The 17,185-nt window shown below is 47.7% G+C and overlaps 2 protein-coding genes across 4 annotated transcripts; both read left to right on the top strand.

Annotated features, from left to right (window-relative positions):
* The first annotated feature begins 2,735 nt into the window (after positions 1-2,735).
* On the top strand, positions 2,736-3,694 carry LOC123129980 (RING-H2 finger protein ATL79). Its single transcript, XM_044549935.1, has one exon. The coding sequence runs from the start codon at positions 3,030-3,032 to the stop codon at positions 3,516-3,518; it is 489 nt and encodes a 162-aa protein (XP_044405870.1). The 5' UTR covers positions 2,736-3,029; the 3' UTR covers positions 3,519-3,694.
* A 2,566-nt stretch (positions 3,695-6,260) lies between these two features.
* LOC123131666 (putative pentatricopeptide repeat-containing protein At1g68930) lies at positions 6,261-11,818 on the top strand. 3 transcript variants are annotated; one of them, XM_044551338.1, is made up of 5 exons: positions 6,261-8,722; positions 8,813-8,915; positions 9,164-9,642; positions 10,994-11,045; positions 11,780-11,818. In XM_044551338.1, exon 1 carries the CDS (start codon positions 6,273-6,275, stop codon positions 8,535-8,537), a length of 2,265 nt encoding a protein of 754 aa, XP_044407273.1. In that variant the 5' UTR covers positions 6,261-6,272; the 3' UTR covers positions 8,538-8,722; positions 8,813-8,915; positions 9,164-9,642; positions 10,994-11,045; positions 11,780-11,818. The 3 variants fall into 3 exon arrangements, with proteins under 3 accessions (XP_044407273.1, XP_044407270.1, XP_044407271.1); XM_044551335.1 differs by lacking the exons at positions 10,994-11,045; positions 11,780-11,818 and adding an exon at positions 10,071-10,509; XM_044551336.1 differs by lacking the exons at positions 8,813-8,915; positions 10,994-11,045; positions 11,780-11,818 and adding an exon at positions 10,071-10,509.
* Positions 11,819-17,185: the final 5,367 nt, after the last annotated feature.

The following is a 17,185-nucleotide window of genomic DNA, read 5'->3' as shown; positions in this document are numbered from 1 at the left end:
CGAAAGCACTTCTGTGACGCACGATTTATCGTCATGGAAGTGGACACTTCCGTGATGATAATTTTGGTAATGTCATGGAACACTTCTACGACAGCACATGTATGACTATCTTGATTCTGTCATAAATTTGTCATGGATGTACATGCATGACAAAAAACGCGACCTACTGTGATAAACACATATCATCACGGAAGTGTATTTTTTTTGTAGTGTATATACGGGATTAGCTGAATCCTTGACATTGAGGTTCGACCGATAAGACCTTCGTAGAATATGTAGGAACCATCATGGGCATCCAGGTCCCGCTATTGGTTATTGACCGTAGAGGTGTCTCGGTCATGTCTGCATAGTTCTCGAACCCGCAGGGTCTACACACTTAACATTTGGTGACGATATAAGTATAGTTGAGTCATTATGGTGGTTACCGTAGGTTGTTCGGAGTCCCGGATGAGATCCTGGACGTGGCGAGGACCTTCGGAAGGGTCCGGAGGTGAAGATTGATATATTGGACGAAGGGTATTGGAGTCCGGAAGTGTTCCGGGGGTACCGGGTGATGACCAGCATGATCGAAAGGGGTTTCGGGGGGTTCCGACAAGTGTTGGTGGGGCCTCATGGGCCAAGGGGAGGGGGGAAACCAGCCCACTAAGGGGTTGAGTGCCCCTCTCACCCTTTCCCACGTGACCAGGAGAGGTGGGGCGCCCCCGTCTAGGTTTCGCTCCACCCGGCTTGGGGGGCAAGTCACCCTAGGGGAGATCCCATCTGCCCTGGCTGCCGCCACCCTGTCCTCCGTTCGCCTATATATAGAGAGGTAGAGAGAGGGCAGCCGCGCCCCTTGAGCACATCTTTACGCCACTGCGCTGCCCCTCTCCTCCCTCATAGTCCATCTTCCTCTCCGTAGTGCTTGGCGAAGCCCTGCTGAGATTCCACCACCTCCACTGCCACCACGCCGTCATGTTGCCGGAGGACTCGAGCTACTACTTCACCATCGCTCGCTGGATCGAGGAGGTGAAGGCGTCATCAAGTCGTATGTGTGTTGAACGCGGAGGTGCCGTCCATTCGGCACTTGGATCAGAGTTCGCGGGATGGATCATGATTGGACCGCGAAGACGTTCGACTACATCAATCCCGTTTCTTAATGCTTCCGCTCAGCGATCTATAAGGATATGTAGATCCAATCTCTTCTCTCGTAGATGTCCATTTCCTAAATTGATCTTGGTGGATATAGGAAATTTTTTGTTTTCCATGCGATGTTCCCCAACAGATAAGTGCAAGGCCAAAACAAGCAGAAGAAGCTATCCAGTTATGAGTGAAGGATGATGATCCGTGTGCATGACACATCACCACCCTCACCCAATCCCAGATAGACTAGCACACTCTTTAAACCGGTCTTACATTAGTAGTTAACAATATAAGAGCAAGTATGCTAGTGGGCTATAAGCTTGCTTACATGGCACTTTTTGTTTACGTATAGAAGAGAGACAAGTAAAAAAGTGAAGGTGCGGCGAATATTCATTTCTAATACGTCTGTCTGCACCCTATGAATAATAAAATAAAAACGTGAACAAATTCATAAAAGTCCGAAAAAAATTGCATGGTAGATGATTCAGTGCGTGAGGTCCGTACCAAAATTTAGATCGTTTGGACATCTGAGTAGCTCTCAGCAAAAAAAATCGATCCGAAGGGTACATGAACAATACACTTTTTTAAAAACCCTGAATTTGTCTTTTTTCTGAGAGCTGCTCAGATGTCGAAACAAGCTAAAATTTTGCATGAATCTTAGGCACTGAAACATCTACCAAGCAAAAAAAAAGAGATTTTTTTGACTTTTTCTAGTATTTTTTTGCTGTTCACGGCGGGTGTAGATGAGTTCGGTAGCCAAATTGCCCCTCTCAGTGGCGAATATTAATTTTTGGGCTCGAGCTCATCTGCACTATAGGAACAGATTTTTTTTAGAACTCCCTCAAATCCATATGAATTGTCAAGGACTTAATAAGTCCACGACAATTAATATGAATCGGCGGGAGTACATTTTTTTTTCATTTTTCCTATTGAAAAAATCACAAAAAAAGTATTTTACAAAAGTGTGAAAATATATTTAGATTTTTCTTAAATGTGAACCTTTTTGAAATGTTTGTCATTTTTTTGGAAAATGAGAGAATTTATTGGAAGGCGGATACTTTTTGATTTTTAAAACACGAACATATTTTGAAAACTCGAACATAACAAATCAAGAAATATTTTTTTTTGTAAGTATGAACTTTTAAAAGACCAGACGGAAATTTTGAAATTCTGAATATTTTTGAATTTTTTAGAAAATCAAAAACAATCAAAAACAGCGTAAACATGCCAAAACCTTCTAGAATGTTTATTTATAATAAAATCAGTGAAAACCGTACAAAACCTCTCAGTAGGCTCGCTCAGTGGCTGCTTTGTGCGCAGCGACGGCCGTGCCCCTATCTTCGACCAGACTAGGCTAAGAAAAAACTGTCATATATTTTGAAACCGAGGGAGTATGTGTTTTGACCTGTCTAAGATAAAAAAAAGAATTTAAGAATGGCTTGTAGCTTTAATCAAACTCGTGATTTTGTTGCAGTGGCCACATGTAAGTAAGACCATCATCCATTCATCCTCTGGCTGTGTGGAGAGCGCGATACGGTGTGCTCGAGAACAGCAGCACAGCTGGTCCCGACGTTATGTACACCCCATGCTCGTCGTGCCGGGCCAAGCAGAGGCGGCTAGCCGGTGGAGGACGGAGGTGAATGGGGCATGGCACGTCGCGCTCCCGACCCCGGATCCAGCCAGCCAGCCTCTATCCATCCGTCCGTCCGGGTCTGGCCCATCTCGCCTGCACCACCACGGCAATCAATCAATCAGTCAGTCGACCTCCACTCCACTCCACCAGCCAGTCACTCACTCAGCTGCACCAGCTAGTGCACCGGGGCGAGCCTCGCTTTCACGGAGCACTGCCCGCCGCCGCGCGCTAGCCAGCCAGCCAGCCAGCCAGAGAAAGAACCGGAGGGAGGCAGGCCATGGCGACGCCGGAGCACGCGCGCGCGGGCCGGGGCAACGCGACGGCCACCGCCATCGCGACCAACCGGTGGGGGCCCTACTCGGGCGCGGGCGACTTCGCGGGCAACATGGCCATCATCCTCGCCTCCCTGCTCGCCGCGCTCGCGCTCGCCCTCGCGCTCCACGCCGGCGTCAGGTGCCTGCTCCGCCGCCGCCGGCAACGGCAGCGGCAGGGGCGGGGGGTCGACGGTGTGGAGGACCCGGAGAAGCCGGCGCCGCCGCCCCCGCTGCCGCCGCTGCTGGTGTACTCGGCGTCCGGGACGCGGCTGGCGGGCGCGGCGGCGCACGAGTGCGCCATCTGCCTGGCCGAGTTCGCGGACGGCGACGCCGTGCGCGCCATGCCGGCGTGCGGCCACGGCTTCCACGCGTGCTGCATCGAGCGGTGGCTCGCCGTGCCCGCCTCCGCCGCCCGCCGCCCCTCCTGCCCGACATGCCGCGCGCCGCCCTGACGCGCGCGCGAGAGACACCCCCTTGTGGCGTTGCCAAGCGCTCTGCCTCTGCTTCGCTCCCTCTGGAATTGGATTGCTGCCTCCCGAGTTCTTCTCTTTTTCTTTTTTCCAGTCTATTCCGCGTGTAAAAATTCCATCGAGTTCGGGATTCGGGATTTGGGTTTTCAAGCTGGCTCCATCTTTGTGTCGATTTATTTATCAGTAACTAGTCCTCCTCAAGTCGTTCTTTTATCGACGGCCGTGTTTGGCAGCTCGCTCACCGACAAGGCCAAATCAAGAGCACAAAGAACTTGCACTGCACTTATCTGAGACTGATTATGATAAGGGAATGATAATCTCAGTTTGTTTGATTTCTACAAAATCTAGGATTTTAGTACTAATCCAATGATCCAGTCGACTCGGATATGGCTCGCGGCCCGCGCCATGATCGGATACGGCACAGCACCCAATGCGTGAAAGCGACCGTGCGCCAGCCAGCCGATCAACCTGAGGCTTCTTGGCAGTCTAGTCCTACTAGAAGCGTGGTGAAGCTCCTTCCTTGCATCCACAGAGACCAGACCGAGCCACGTGAAGCTTCGGTCTGTCGTGTCGTGTGGCGGGCGTGTGGCGGGCGTGGACTATAGCAGAGCCCACGCGCCGCGCCCAGGTGTGGCTACGCCGGGGCAAACTTGACAAATTTGATCTATTGACAAAATCAAATCACAGAATGAGCTGTCCGTGAAATTATTTTACGCGGCTAATCTTTTTATGTGACGCCCGACACGAAGGCGCCACACTACACTGTGCAACGCCTCACAGATAGGCGCTACACGCCTGGCAGTGTCGCATCCGTGTGATCCGAAAATTACTAAGTCAGTGTGCAGCGCCTGAGAGTTAGGCGTCACACTATACAGCGTAGCGCCTAGCTTCTAGGCGTTGCACTAGTGGTTGCATCATTTTGTAGTGCAACCACTAGTGCAGCGCCTGAGAGCTAGGCGCCACACTATACAGTGCAACACCTAGCTCTTAGGCTCTGCACAATGACTTAGCAACTTTTAGACAGTCTGGGATGCAACGTTGGTCAGCCATATAGCGTCTATCTGTGAGGCGTTGCATAGTGTAGTATAGCGCCTTTGTGTCGGACGTCACACAAAAAAGTCACCGCGTGAAATAGTTTCACGGGCAGTTTATTCTGTAATTTAATTTCGTCCACAGGTCAAATTTGTCAAATTTGCCCTACGCCGGCGGCCGCCAAGCGCGTCGTTCTCGCCGGAGGAGCGTGGGCGCGGTGCCGGCTTGCGCGCGGACAGACACAGTGCCGGCAGTGGCAGGTCGCCGTTTGGATTTCGGCCGATCAGGCCATTCAGATAAGGGCAAAATGTGGAGGGCAACCCACCCATGATGCGATGCGTGCGTTATCAACAAAGGGGAAGGAATGATTGAGTGGAGCAGCACGCCCGGTACGAATGCGTGAGAGCGACGATGGCCGGATCATTCAACGCCGTCACATCATCACAGTAAAAAAAGTGAAGGTGGATATATCTAGATTTTACTCCCCACGTAAAATGCGCCTCAAGTAAAATTTTATAAAGCCTTGACCTTGTTTATATAAAAGAAATAACAACATCTACAATACTAAAGTTATGCAATATGGAAACTATCATGACGCGTCTAATAAAATTGATTTCGTATTGTGGATGTCAATCTTGTTTCCCCCGTGAAGCTGGTCAGACATTATGGACTCTGACTTCTAACAAATCTTATAAGTGAATACCTGCAACTGTGGACTGCAATTGAAAGGGTGAAACTTCAGCCAACATGACGAGACAGCATCACCTGGTCATGGGAAGCAAACGGCTGCTACTTCACGAGAGCGGTCTATGCCACAAAGTTCTGGGGCAGGCAAACCGCCCCAATAGCCGACTTTACCTGGAAATTCAAAGCGCCAACACAGTGCCGCTTCTTCACATGGCTTGCAATTCAGAACAGATGTTGGACGTCCGACCGGTTGGCAAGAAAAGGACTTGATCATCAAGATAGCTGCCCACTATGCAGCCAAGCGAAAGAGAGCATCAACCATATCTTACTACACTGTGTTTTAGCGCGTGAGGTGTGGACGGCGATATGCCACCCCCTTGGCAAGCCGGAGTGGATACCGACACCGGACGACGACCTCTCCACATGGTGCCAGGACAAGGGAGGACGAGGACGGGCTAAGAGGGATGCCAATGTGATCATTATCCTAGTTATGTGGCAACTCTAGAAGCACCGCAACTCTAACATCTTTGACGGGGCCACGCCATCCAAGAATCTAGTTATCCTCGCCGTTGCAAGAGAGGGTCGTGTATTGAAGCAAGCGGGACTACTAAAGGGAGACACGAACATGTTCTTTGCTGAAGTGGAAGGGTGGGCGTGGGTCATCATATACATTGATCGGCACAATATCCTTTTTGATTGATCAGACATTCTAGCGAACAAAGTACATCCATTTTTAACCGATCATTCAAATTTCGGACCATCTCATAGTTGTATTTTTCTTTAAAACAAGCTGTATTTATTGTGGCAAAACCCGCGGGAGGTGCACAATTTATTACTCCCTCGGTCCCATAATATAAGAGCGTTTCTCTTATATTTTGGGACTGAGAGAGTAGAATTTTTTTACTGGAGGCCCATGACCACGCGTCAACGAGAGATGGGCCTGAGTGCTAGGCCCATAACGGGCGTGATATGGATCGCGAATGGCTTCGCGTGTGAGCCCCCGCGCCGGCTCCCGCTATGAGCCGCCCGCTCTGCAACCACTACGCCGCGCTCCTCTCCTCCACCGCCGCCGCCGGCGGCCGCGATGGGGCCCGCGTCTCCGGCGCCGTCCACTGCCTCGTCCTCCGGACGCTCCCGCACCCGCCGCCCACCTACCTCCTCAACCACCTCCTCGCCGCCTACGCCAGGTCCGGCCGCCTCCCCCTCGCGCGCCGCCTGTTCGACGCAATGCCCGACCCCAACCTCTTCACCCGCAACGCGCTGCTCTCGGCGCTGGCCCGCGCGCGCCTCCTCCCGGACATGGAGCGGCTCTTCGCGTCCATGCCCGAGCGTGACGCCGTGTCCTACAACGCGCTCATCGCGGGCTTCTCGGGCGCCGGCGCCCCTGCGCGGGCGGCCCAGGCGTACCAAGCGCTGCTCCGGGAGGAGGCGGTGGTGGAAGGCGCCAGGGTCAGGCCCAGCCGCATCACCATGTCCGGCATGGTCATGGCCGCGTCGGCGCTTGGGGACCGCGCGCTCGGCCGGCAGGTGCACTGCCAGATCCTGCGGCTCGGGTTCGGGGCGTATGCCTTCACCGGGAGCCCCCTGGTCGATATGTATGCCAAGATGGGGCTCATTGGGGACGCCAAGCGGGTCTTTGATGAGATGGAGGGCAAGAATGTGGTGATGTATAATACCATGATCACGGGGCTCCTCCGGTGCAAGATGGTTGAGGAGGCCAGGGGGGTGTTTGAGGCGATGGTCGACAGGGACTCCATCACCTGGACTACTATGGTTACAGGGCTGACGCAGAATGGGTTGCAGTCGGAGGCGCTGGATGTTTTCAGGCGGATGAGGGCCGAGGGTGTTGGCATTGATCAGTACACTTTCGGAAGCATCCTTACAGCCTGTGGCGCCCTTGCTGCCTCAGAAGAGGGGAAGCAGATCCATGCCTACACAATCAGAACTCTGTATGATGACAATATCTTTGTTGGAAGCGCGCTTGTTGACATGTACTCAAAGTGCAGGAGCATCAGATTGGCAGAAGCCGTTTTCAGAAGGATGACATGCAAAAACATCATCTCATGGACTGCAATGATCGTTGGCTATGGACAGAATGGGTGCGGCGAGGAGGCTGTGAGGGTGTTCTCGGAGATGCAGAGGGATGGGATTAAGCCTGATGATTTCACTCTTGGCAGTGTTATAAGTTCTTGTGCTAATCTAGCAAGCCTGGAAGAGGGAGCACAGTTCCACTGTATGGCGCTTGTCTCAGGGTTGAGGCCGTACATTACAGTGTCTAATGCACTCGTTACCTTGTACGGAAAGTGTGGCAGTATCGAGGACGCACACCGCCTGTTTGATGAGATGCCGTTTCATGATCAAGTCTCCTGGACTGCCCTTGTCTCAGGTTATGCGCAGTTTGGGAAAGCAAAAGAAACTATGGATTTGTTTGAGAAGATGTTATTGAAGGGTGTGAAGCCTGACGGGGTAACATTTATTGGTGTCCTTTCTGCTTGCAGCCGTTCAGGGCTTGTGGAGAAAGGCCGCAGCTACTTTCATTCCATGCAGAAGGACCATGGTATTGTGCCCTTGGACGATCACTATACTTGTATGATTGATCTTTATAGCAGATCAGGGAGGTTAAAAGAAGCTGGGGAGTTCATAAGGCAGATGCCACGGTGTCCTGATGCAATTGGATGGGCAACATTGCTTAGTGCATGCCGGTTGCATGGTGACATGGAGATTGGGAAATGGGCTGCTGAGAATCTCTTGAAAACTGACCCTCAAAACCCAGCGAGCTATGTCTTGCTGTGCAGCATGCATGCTTCTAAAGGTGAATGGAGCGAGGTTGCCCAGCTTAGGCGTGGAATGAGGGATAGGCAAGTGAAGAAGGAACCAGGCTGCAGCTGGATCAAGTATAAAAATAAAGTTCACATATTTTCAGCCGACGATCAGTCTCACCCCTTCTCCGGAACAATTTATGAAAAGCTCCAGTGGCTCAACTCTAAGATGGTGGAAGAAGGATACAAGCCTGATGTCAGTTCTGTGCTGCATGATGTGGCAGATGCTGAGAAGGTTCACATGCTCAGCAATCATAGCGAGAAGCTTGCAATTGCCTTTGGCTTAATTTTTGTTCCAGAGGAAATGCCGATCCGGGTTGTCAAGAATCTGCGTGTTTGTGTGGATTGCCACAATGCTACCAAGTTCATCTCGAAGATAACCGGTCGTGATATTCTTGTGAGGGATGCTGTCAGATTTCACAAGTTTAGCAATGGCATTTGCTCATGTGGGGACTTCTGGTAATTCCACTGTCTGTTTGGCCAACGTTGCACATGCTTCAAGTTTAACTAAAGTCAGAAGTGCTACTGGAAGAAAAGGAGAAAAGCTGAACGAAGCTAATCATGGATAATAGTCCCTGGCCATCAACTGGGTTTGTGTGACACAGTACGAACAAATCACGTTCCCTGCAGGTGCAGGACTCATAAGAGGTGTGTTTATGTCATCATGAAAATGTAGTTCTGGAAGATTGTTTTGATTAACATTTTGTTCCTAATTGTTGGTTGGTATGGATCTGACAGACAAAGGGAGAATCTGCATTTGCTAACAGCAGTATGCAGTTTGGTATAAGGATTGTGCATGACTTCTATATCCTTATTGACTCTTGTGTACCAAAGTGGAAGGGTATGCCAGGTTTTGTCATTCTGTGCGCTAATTACCAAATTCGGCACATTGACAGGAGAAACCACCACTCTTCTGCCTTACTAGTCTGAGTGTTAATCTTTTCATTTCATTTTAGCATAACTAGAATGATGCTAGTCTGAGCTTAACCTCTTGCCAGATAAAGCTCCATCTCCAGTGTTTTTTCTTTACATTTTACATAATGTTTGATGTTGCACACTTCAAGTGGTTACTAATTGCAAAATGTGCAGGGTATTTTTTCGGTTATGGCTTGGAGATGGGCCTCAAGTTTGTTGAAAGAAGATCCCACTTATGGCTTTGCACCAAGCAGCAAAGGGAACAAAGCGATTAATCACCATCCACTGAGTCTCTGTTATTAGCTTGGCTTCCAAATCTCCAAGACTTTTGTTACGCAACCGAAGTGTTTCCACAGGCAGCCTAAAACAATGCCAATGTGATGCCTGAACCAATCCCTTGTTGAAGTTTAGTGCCTGGTTGCCATATGGGTACTTGATGGCAATGTGAGTCATGTAAAGGGTATATTTCTAGCAGTTCTGCTTGGACAAGGTCATTGCAGTTTTGTCACCATTAGCTACTGGAGAACAAGCTGCAGCAAGTACTGGGAAGAACTTACTGGAGAAATGCCCCTGAAGAACAGTTATACTGCAATTTGAATATCAGGAATTGCAGAAGTCACTGGCTGCATGCCCAAGAACCCCAGCATGGCCAGGTGAGTGTATTTTAGATACCTGATATATATAACAGCGCAAAGTGTTATCCAGTGTGTGAAGAATCATATGTATTTCTTGTGCATTTTATGGTCACATCGGTACTGTCCTCCTGCAATTGTTGTTAGCCTGAGACAGTATTGACCAACTGAAAATTTGGAAGTAAAAATTCTCTGTCGAAATTGGACTGGTGTGATGTACAACTCTAGCTTTGTAACCTGACATCTTCCACTAGCTATTACAACTTACTGAAAGGCCTTGACAATGAATAGAGATAACTATTTTTTTTTGCGGGTGAATGAATAGAGATAACTAAGATGGAAAAGAAAAATAAAAGATAGGAAAAGTGAAGCAAAAATTCGGAAGGGATACTGCACATATACTATATGCTATAAAATAAAGAAAGTGATGTTTCCATTTTTCTTTACAGTGAAGCCAAGTTGGCTTGGTTGTAGGAGTCCATCTCATGGATGATGAGGCTGGTGGTGGTGACCCGGGCGCTGGTGTTGTTGTTGAAGAGGCACATCCCGTTGACGTAGATGGTCTTTGTTGGGTACAAGCAGTTTGGCTGTACTAGCAGAAATTGCTTAGTATCTACTCCCTCTGTAAACTAATATAAGAGCATTTAGATCACTTTAGTGATCTAAATGCTCTTATATTAGTTTACAGAGGGAGTAGTTTGGTGGTAGTGTACCAAATTGTAAATCTTGCATGCCACTAGACCACAAGGTGGCAAGTGAAGCATGGGCATGCAGAGCTTGTTTGTAGAACACAGACACAGCTAGCTAGCTTAGCTGCATTGTGCAGTGAAGCTAAGTGAAACTCTCGACAATGAGATCACAGCAACATATTTATTCAGTTCCTACATATATAATATAATGTGCATCTAGAATACAGTATAATTTATTCTGGTAGTCAACAATCAGTTATGGACTGACTGTAATTTTTTGTAAACAAAATATAGTGTGCAACAGTTTTAGTTCGATCATAAATCCATTGCTAGGTTCACTTATCTGCCACCGAGATCATCATCTTCCGAAGTCATGATATCTGCTTTCTGAGACCCAGAGGTACTTTTATCCATCTTTTATTTCTGTTCTGATCCGGAAGATGATGATTTCGGTGGCAGTATTCATATCAAGTATTGGTGTTAACTAAATTATTTACTCAAGACAAGTGCTCCTGAAGGTTTGTTATTTCTTCAACTTGTGAATGGAGCAGTGCATAGAGAATTGTGGATAGGTTCGGATGCTGTTGCTTCCGAGGAGGTTATTTTTAACATTCTTTCATTGCACGTGTAATTCTACTTGGGCTCGATGAGTGTTGTTTCCGATAACTGGTTATGGCTTTCAGAGCTATGCTTGGGCTGCGCCACCGGACCACTTGCCTCCACACTGGCACTCCGGTAAGTAGGAATTTCAATTCTGCATGCCGCCGGAGTGAGGTTGTATTGGTAACATTTTGGCCGCAGTACTGATTCGTTTTTGCCCTATTCAAATTAAGAACTTACAGTGAGAGTAAGCACACAACAGTACAGCTTTATGTAGGTGACCAAAATGTTCCTTGCTAGACCTGATTGTGGAATTTTGTTTGATGGTTTTAGTGGAGGCCTGATACAGCTCATACTCCTAACCATGTAATATTTCTGAGTACATATAGTAAATTGCTAGATTTTGTAGCACTTGCTTAACCATGTTTGACAAACTTAAATGTTCTTGCTTGGCCATGTAATATTTGTGACCGTATATGACTGAATGTAATGAAAGGTGCAAAGATTGTGTTTCGACATTCAGTGCAGTTCAGAGTGGCTTGACAATTCTAGATATTTGTCAAGATAATGCACATGTGCTTATATTTGTCAAGATCATAATCTAATTGTTTTGCTTATCTTAACTATTCCATTCTAGATAAAAAAAAGTTAGCAAAGGTGTGTTTCCATTGTGCATAGTTTAGTCTTACACACTTTCCACATCAGGTCGGTTTTCTTACTTTGCCCCGCCCCAGCCTCTAAGAAAGCAATTATTTACACCATAAGCTGCTTATAACTATATAATGCAACCTTAACAGAAATTCAGGTCCTGCTGTTTTTGTACTTTTGCTCCACTTTACTGATGTACTATACTAATTTCTCTCTTGCAGGATAAAGTGGGTATTACTATATGTAGTAAATTTGGTTGGATGATTTTGAGCAAGGATAGATGGTGCACATGAAGATTCCATAGCAGGTTCGAGTGCTTGAGTCCGAGGGGTCACCATTTTTAGTTGCATGTACTTTCCATATGATGTTTCTAGCGGTGTGTGAAGCATTTTCTGATTTTATCGTGAAGTTAAGCAAGTCAGCCTCACATCACCTCCAAAGGGAAAGAGAGCAGAAAATTTTGTGATTATAGGGCACATATAGGAGTCCACGCAGCACATCTCCAAGCTATACATAGTACACTAGAGATATGAGCCACATTCCGCAACATAACTGGCAGGAGTACATTTTGCTTCCAATAGACACTACTAGGAAAAGGGCTATAGATGGAATTGACACTAATGGCGCATCAGACATGTGGTGCGCCATTACTATATACTAATGGCGCATCATCTGTTGGTACGCCATTAGTGTGAAAGACACTAATGGCGCACCAGGCACATGGTGCGTCATTAGTAACAAAATGTTTTTTTTTCATTTTTTCAAACATACTAATGGCGCATCCTGGTAGAGTGCGCCATTAGTAGTTAGAACTACTAATGGCGCATCAGTCATAGAGTGCGTCACTACTATATTTTTTTTTTACTTTTTTGCAAAACTACTAATGGCTCACCGTTGCATAGTGCGCCATTACTAGTTAACTAGTAATGGCGCATTGTGCCACAGTGCGCCATTAGTATAAAAATTATTTTTTTTACTTTTTTGCAAAACTACTAATGGCGCATGTCTGTGTGGTGCGCCATTAGTATGTTGGGTTACTAATGGCCCATGTCTGTGTGGCGCGCCATCAGTAACCTGGGACCAGCTAGATATTTTTGGACAGCCACACCTACACACTCACTTTCCCCACTTCATTCCCCCCACCTCCTTCTCTAAGCTTGTCGGCTGCCTTCTCCTCCTCACCTCATTTGCATCATAGATTCATCAAAATTAAGTGTTGAAATTACCTTTTTTTGATAGGTAAGTAAGGGGAAAGCTATCTTCATGTTGTAGAGATCTACTTTTTTTCTCCCTAGCTCGCTCCAACAACGTGCACATGCACTTTTTGTGGCCTAGCTAGATCTATGTATGTTTGTGGTGTTGCATATGTTTGTGATGTTGCATATATGTTTGTGTTTGCAAGTACCGGTATTTGAAATGCGATAGTTGCCAATATTTTGCCGGAATGTTGATTCATTTCCGTTTCGGCAAGAATTTTGGCACTATGCATTCTTTTTGGTCTTATTTTTAGGGAAAGTCATGCCAATTTTTTTCTTGATTCTAAAATATCGTTTTGCTCTACCCCGCAGGCGACCATGGTTCGCACGATGACCGAAGGCATCGTGAATAGGTTTTTGAGCTCCGCGAAGGCCGAGATGTTGGAGGAGCAGACGGCAATGGACCATCGATGGGCTGGGTGCAGGACCCTTATATTCAAGAGATGCTTCTCAAGCAGACGGATAACGCAAGAGCTGTCATTCGAGAGAAAACCAAGCTGGATCAACTGGAGATAGATGCGGTTACTTTATTGTATGAAGGATGCAGACCCGAGGATACCCGCCTGAAAGTAACGCTCATGGCTTTGGAGATGAAGGTAAAACACAAAATGACCGACGCATGCTTCGACGAGAACATGTCATTCTGGCACGAATGTCTTTCCAAGGGGAATAAGTGCCCGACCAGTTTTGAGGAGGCGTAGAAAGTAGTGTGTCCTCTGGATTTACCGCACGTGAAATACTATGTGTGCATGAACAACTGCATCATTTATCAGGGCGAGCATGAGGAGTCTACCATATGTCCAGTGTGCGGCGTCACTCGATACAAGAAGAGGAAGAAAGCTCCTCAAAAAGTGGTGTGGTACTTTCCGATCACTCCTCGTCTGCAGCGGTATTTCGCGGACCCTAAGGTAGCAAAGCTCCTGCGTTGGCACGCGGATAGGGAGAAGAAGAAGCGAGAAGATGACGCAAATGATCCGGAGATAAATAAAAAAGACAAGCTGCTGAGTCACCCTAAGGATGAGAGCTAGTGGCAAGCGTTGAACTTCGAACACCCAGAATTTGGGAAGGATTCAAGGAACATCGTGCTGGGCGCGAGCACCGATGGAGTCAATCCGTTTGGCAGCTAGAGAAGCACACATAGCACCTAGCCTGTGTTTGTGTGGATGTACAACCTTCCCTCCTGGTTGTGCATAAAGAGGAAGTACATTCACATGAGTATGCTAATTGAAGGGCCGAAACAATCAGGGAACGACATCAATCTGTATCTGGGGCTGCTGAAAGAGGAGCTAGACACGCTGTGGAAAACGCCAGCCAATACGTGGGACGCCGCAGAGAAAGAATATTTTCTTATGAGAGCTGCATTGCTCACGACGGTGCACGACTATCTCAATTACGGATATCTCGCGGGGCAGGTGGTCCACGGATTTTCTAGATGCGTCAGGTGCATGGATGACACAACGTATCGCCAGCTAGATAGAGATCCCGGGTCTTCGAAAATCGTGTTCATGGGACATCGAAGGTGGCTTCACGACGATGACCCGTGGAGGAAACGCAAGGATCTGTTCGATGGTGAAACCGAACTCCGAAGACGCCCGCGTACGAGGAGCGGCGAGGAAATAGACGGGCTGTTGAAAAATTGGAAAGATTGCCCACTGTCGGGAAAGAAGCAAAAGGCGCCAGAGCTGGGAAAGAAGTGAAAGGAGCCAGAGCCGCTGCTGAAGGTATGGAAAACGAGGTCTGTTTTCTGGGACTTGCAGTACTGGAAGATCCACCGTGTGCCTCACAGCCTTGATGCCATGCATATCACAAAGAACGTGTGCGAGAGTCTGCTTGGTACCCTGCTCAACATGCCAGAGATGACCAAAGATGGGCCGAAAGCAAGGGCAGACTTGAAATCAATGGGCATCAGGCAGGAGCTTCACGCTAATGATGATGATGATGATGAGGCGAAGCAGGACACAGAAAGTCGTCGCAAAGGCAAAAAGGCCAAGAAGACAGGAAATGACTACCCTCCCGCGTGCTTCACTCTAAGTCAGGAGGAGATCGAGCAGTTTTTCACCTGCCTCGTAGCAGTAAAACTTCCTTACAATTACGCGGGGAAGATAAGCAGATACCTAGACCCAGCGAAGCAGAAGTTCAGCGGAATGAAGTCTCACGACTGTCACGTGCTGATGACGCAGATACTTCCAGTTGCAATCCGTGGGATCATGGACGCTCACGTCCGTGAAACGCTATTTGGCCTATGCAACTTTTTCGACGTCATCTCTCGGAAGTTGGTTGTCGTGAGGCAACTCAGAAGGCTACAGGAAGAGATTGTGGTGATACTATGCGAGCTTGAGATGTACTTCCCGCCCGCATTCTTCGACGTTATGGTGCATCTACTGATCCATATCGTGGAGGATATCATCCAACTCGGGCCGACGTTCCTGCATAGCATGATGCCATTCGAAAGGATGAATGGTGTCATTAAAGGATACGTTCGCAACATGTCACGTCCAGAGGGAAGTATAGCCAGGGGCTTTCTGACCGAAGAGTGCATCTCCTACTGCACGAATTATCTAGGCATCGAGAACCCCGTTGGTCTGCCCGTCAACAGGCACCTCAGCAGGCTCGCTGGATGGGGTCACTATGAGGGTCGCCGCGAAATGCATGTCAACTTCGAGGGTCGACTCGCCGACTTTGAAAGAGCAAACCTAGTCGCGCTACAACACATAAACGTGGTCGATCCTTGGGTGGTAAAGCACAAAACCTTTATTGAGAAGACGTACAATGACCGAGCCAACAGAGGACGGACGGAGATATAATCAAAGAGCACAACTCATGTTTCACGCGTTGGTTCAAGCAGAAGCTTCTGTCGTACCCTTTACATGAGGATTCTTCCGCGGAAGAACAACTCATATTCGCCTTGTCACAGGGCGCCGAGCACAACTTGATGACCTATGAGGCGTACGATATCAACGGCTACACATTCTACACCGAGAACAAGGACATGAAGAGCGATGGTTATCAGAACTCCGGGGTAACGATGGAATCCTACACCGGTAACGACAAGGACAAATACTACGGAAGGATCGAGGAGATCTGGGAGCTGAGCTACGTTGGAGAGAAGGTCTCGATGTTCGGTGTCATATGGGCCAAGAGCGTCCTAAAAGAAGACCGGTATTTCACCATCATGGTTATACCCGAAGCCAAATCCAAGACCGCGGGCGCAAATGTCACCGCGAAAAATGAGCCATGGGTACTAGCTTCCCAAGTGGACCAATGCTTCTTCATTACCGACCCGTCAAAGCCCAGTCGTGTTGTCGTGAGGAGAGGCAAAAGGAAGATCATCGGAATGGATAGAGTAGCCAATGAGCAAGACTTCGACAAGTACGGCGACCCGAAGATTGAACATGACGACGACGATGAAGTAGCAGCATACACCACAAGAAGAAGCAGGACCACCCTACCTAAAGGACGTCTGTTCCACAGAATAACTCCATTTGCAAAAAAGAATGACAAGAAGATTATGAACAGATAGCTAGCTAAGATCGACTGTATTTAAATCGTAGTCTTCATTTCTCGGTTGTATTTTATGGGCACTTTTTGATATCATGAATATTTTTAAATTTCATGGGCACTTTTTGAATTCATGAAAACATATTGAATATTCATGAGGACACTCGATCTCGACCCCCCTCCATCTCGATCGCTACCCCCCCTCGCCAGATCCCCCTTGCCAGATCCCCCTCACCGCCGAGCACCCCCCGCACCTCCCCCGCTTCACCACCGCCGACGACCCCCGCACCCTCCCCCGCTCCACCGTCACAAATGAATGCAACTAAAAATAAAAAAAACAAATTTGATTATATTTTCAAAAAACAAATTTGATTATATTTTCAAATAACAAATTTGATGATATTTTTTTATATTCATAAATATTTTCAAATAACAAATCTGATGATATTTTTTAAAAATTATTACTGTTTTTATAAAAAAATATTACTGTTTCATATTCATATTCATATTCATATTCATATTCATATTAATTTTCTATTAAATTATTAGATGCAACAAAATAATAATAAAAAAATCTTACTTATGGCGAACGGCTAGCTGGTGCGTCATTGCTATCTAAAAAAAAGAATACTAATGGCGCACCGTCTCAGGGGTGCCCCATTGCTATAAAAAAACATACTAATGGCGCACTGCCAGGGGGTGCGCCATTAGTAATCTTCCCCTAGTCGCTCGATCCCTTCGTCCCTCCCACTCGCCAGATTCATTCCCCCCTAGTCGCCCGACGACCCCCGTGCCCCGCCTCGCCGTCTCGGTCCTCGCCGCCGATGGCCTGCCCTGCTCCTTCCCTCCACTCCTCAATCGCCCTCTCGATCC

The sequence above is a fragment of the Triticum aestivum genome, chromosome 6A (assembly GCF_018294505.1).
Source record: "Triticum aestivum cultivar Chinese Spring chromosome 6A, IWGSC CS RefSeq v2.1, whole genome shotgun sequence".
In the NCBI taxonomy this organism is placed as follows: domain Eukaryota; kingdom Viridiplantae; phylum Streptophyta; class Magnoliopsida; order Poales; family Poaceae; genus Triticum; species Triticum aestivum.
This window is presented reverse-complemented; position numbering and strand designations above follow the sequence as displayed.

Coding starts and splice junctions, on each gene's coding strand:
- LOC123129980 (XM_044549935.1), top strand. CDS start 3,030: ATGGCGACGCCGGAGCACGCGCGCGCGGGCCGGGGCAACGCGACGGCC.
- LOC123131666 (XM_044551338.1), top strand. CDS start 6,273: ATGAGCCGCCCGCTCTGCAACCACTACGCCGCGCTCCTCTCCTCCACC.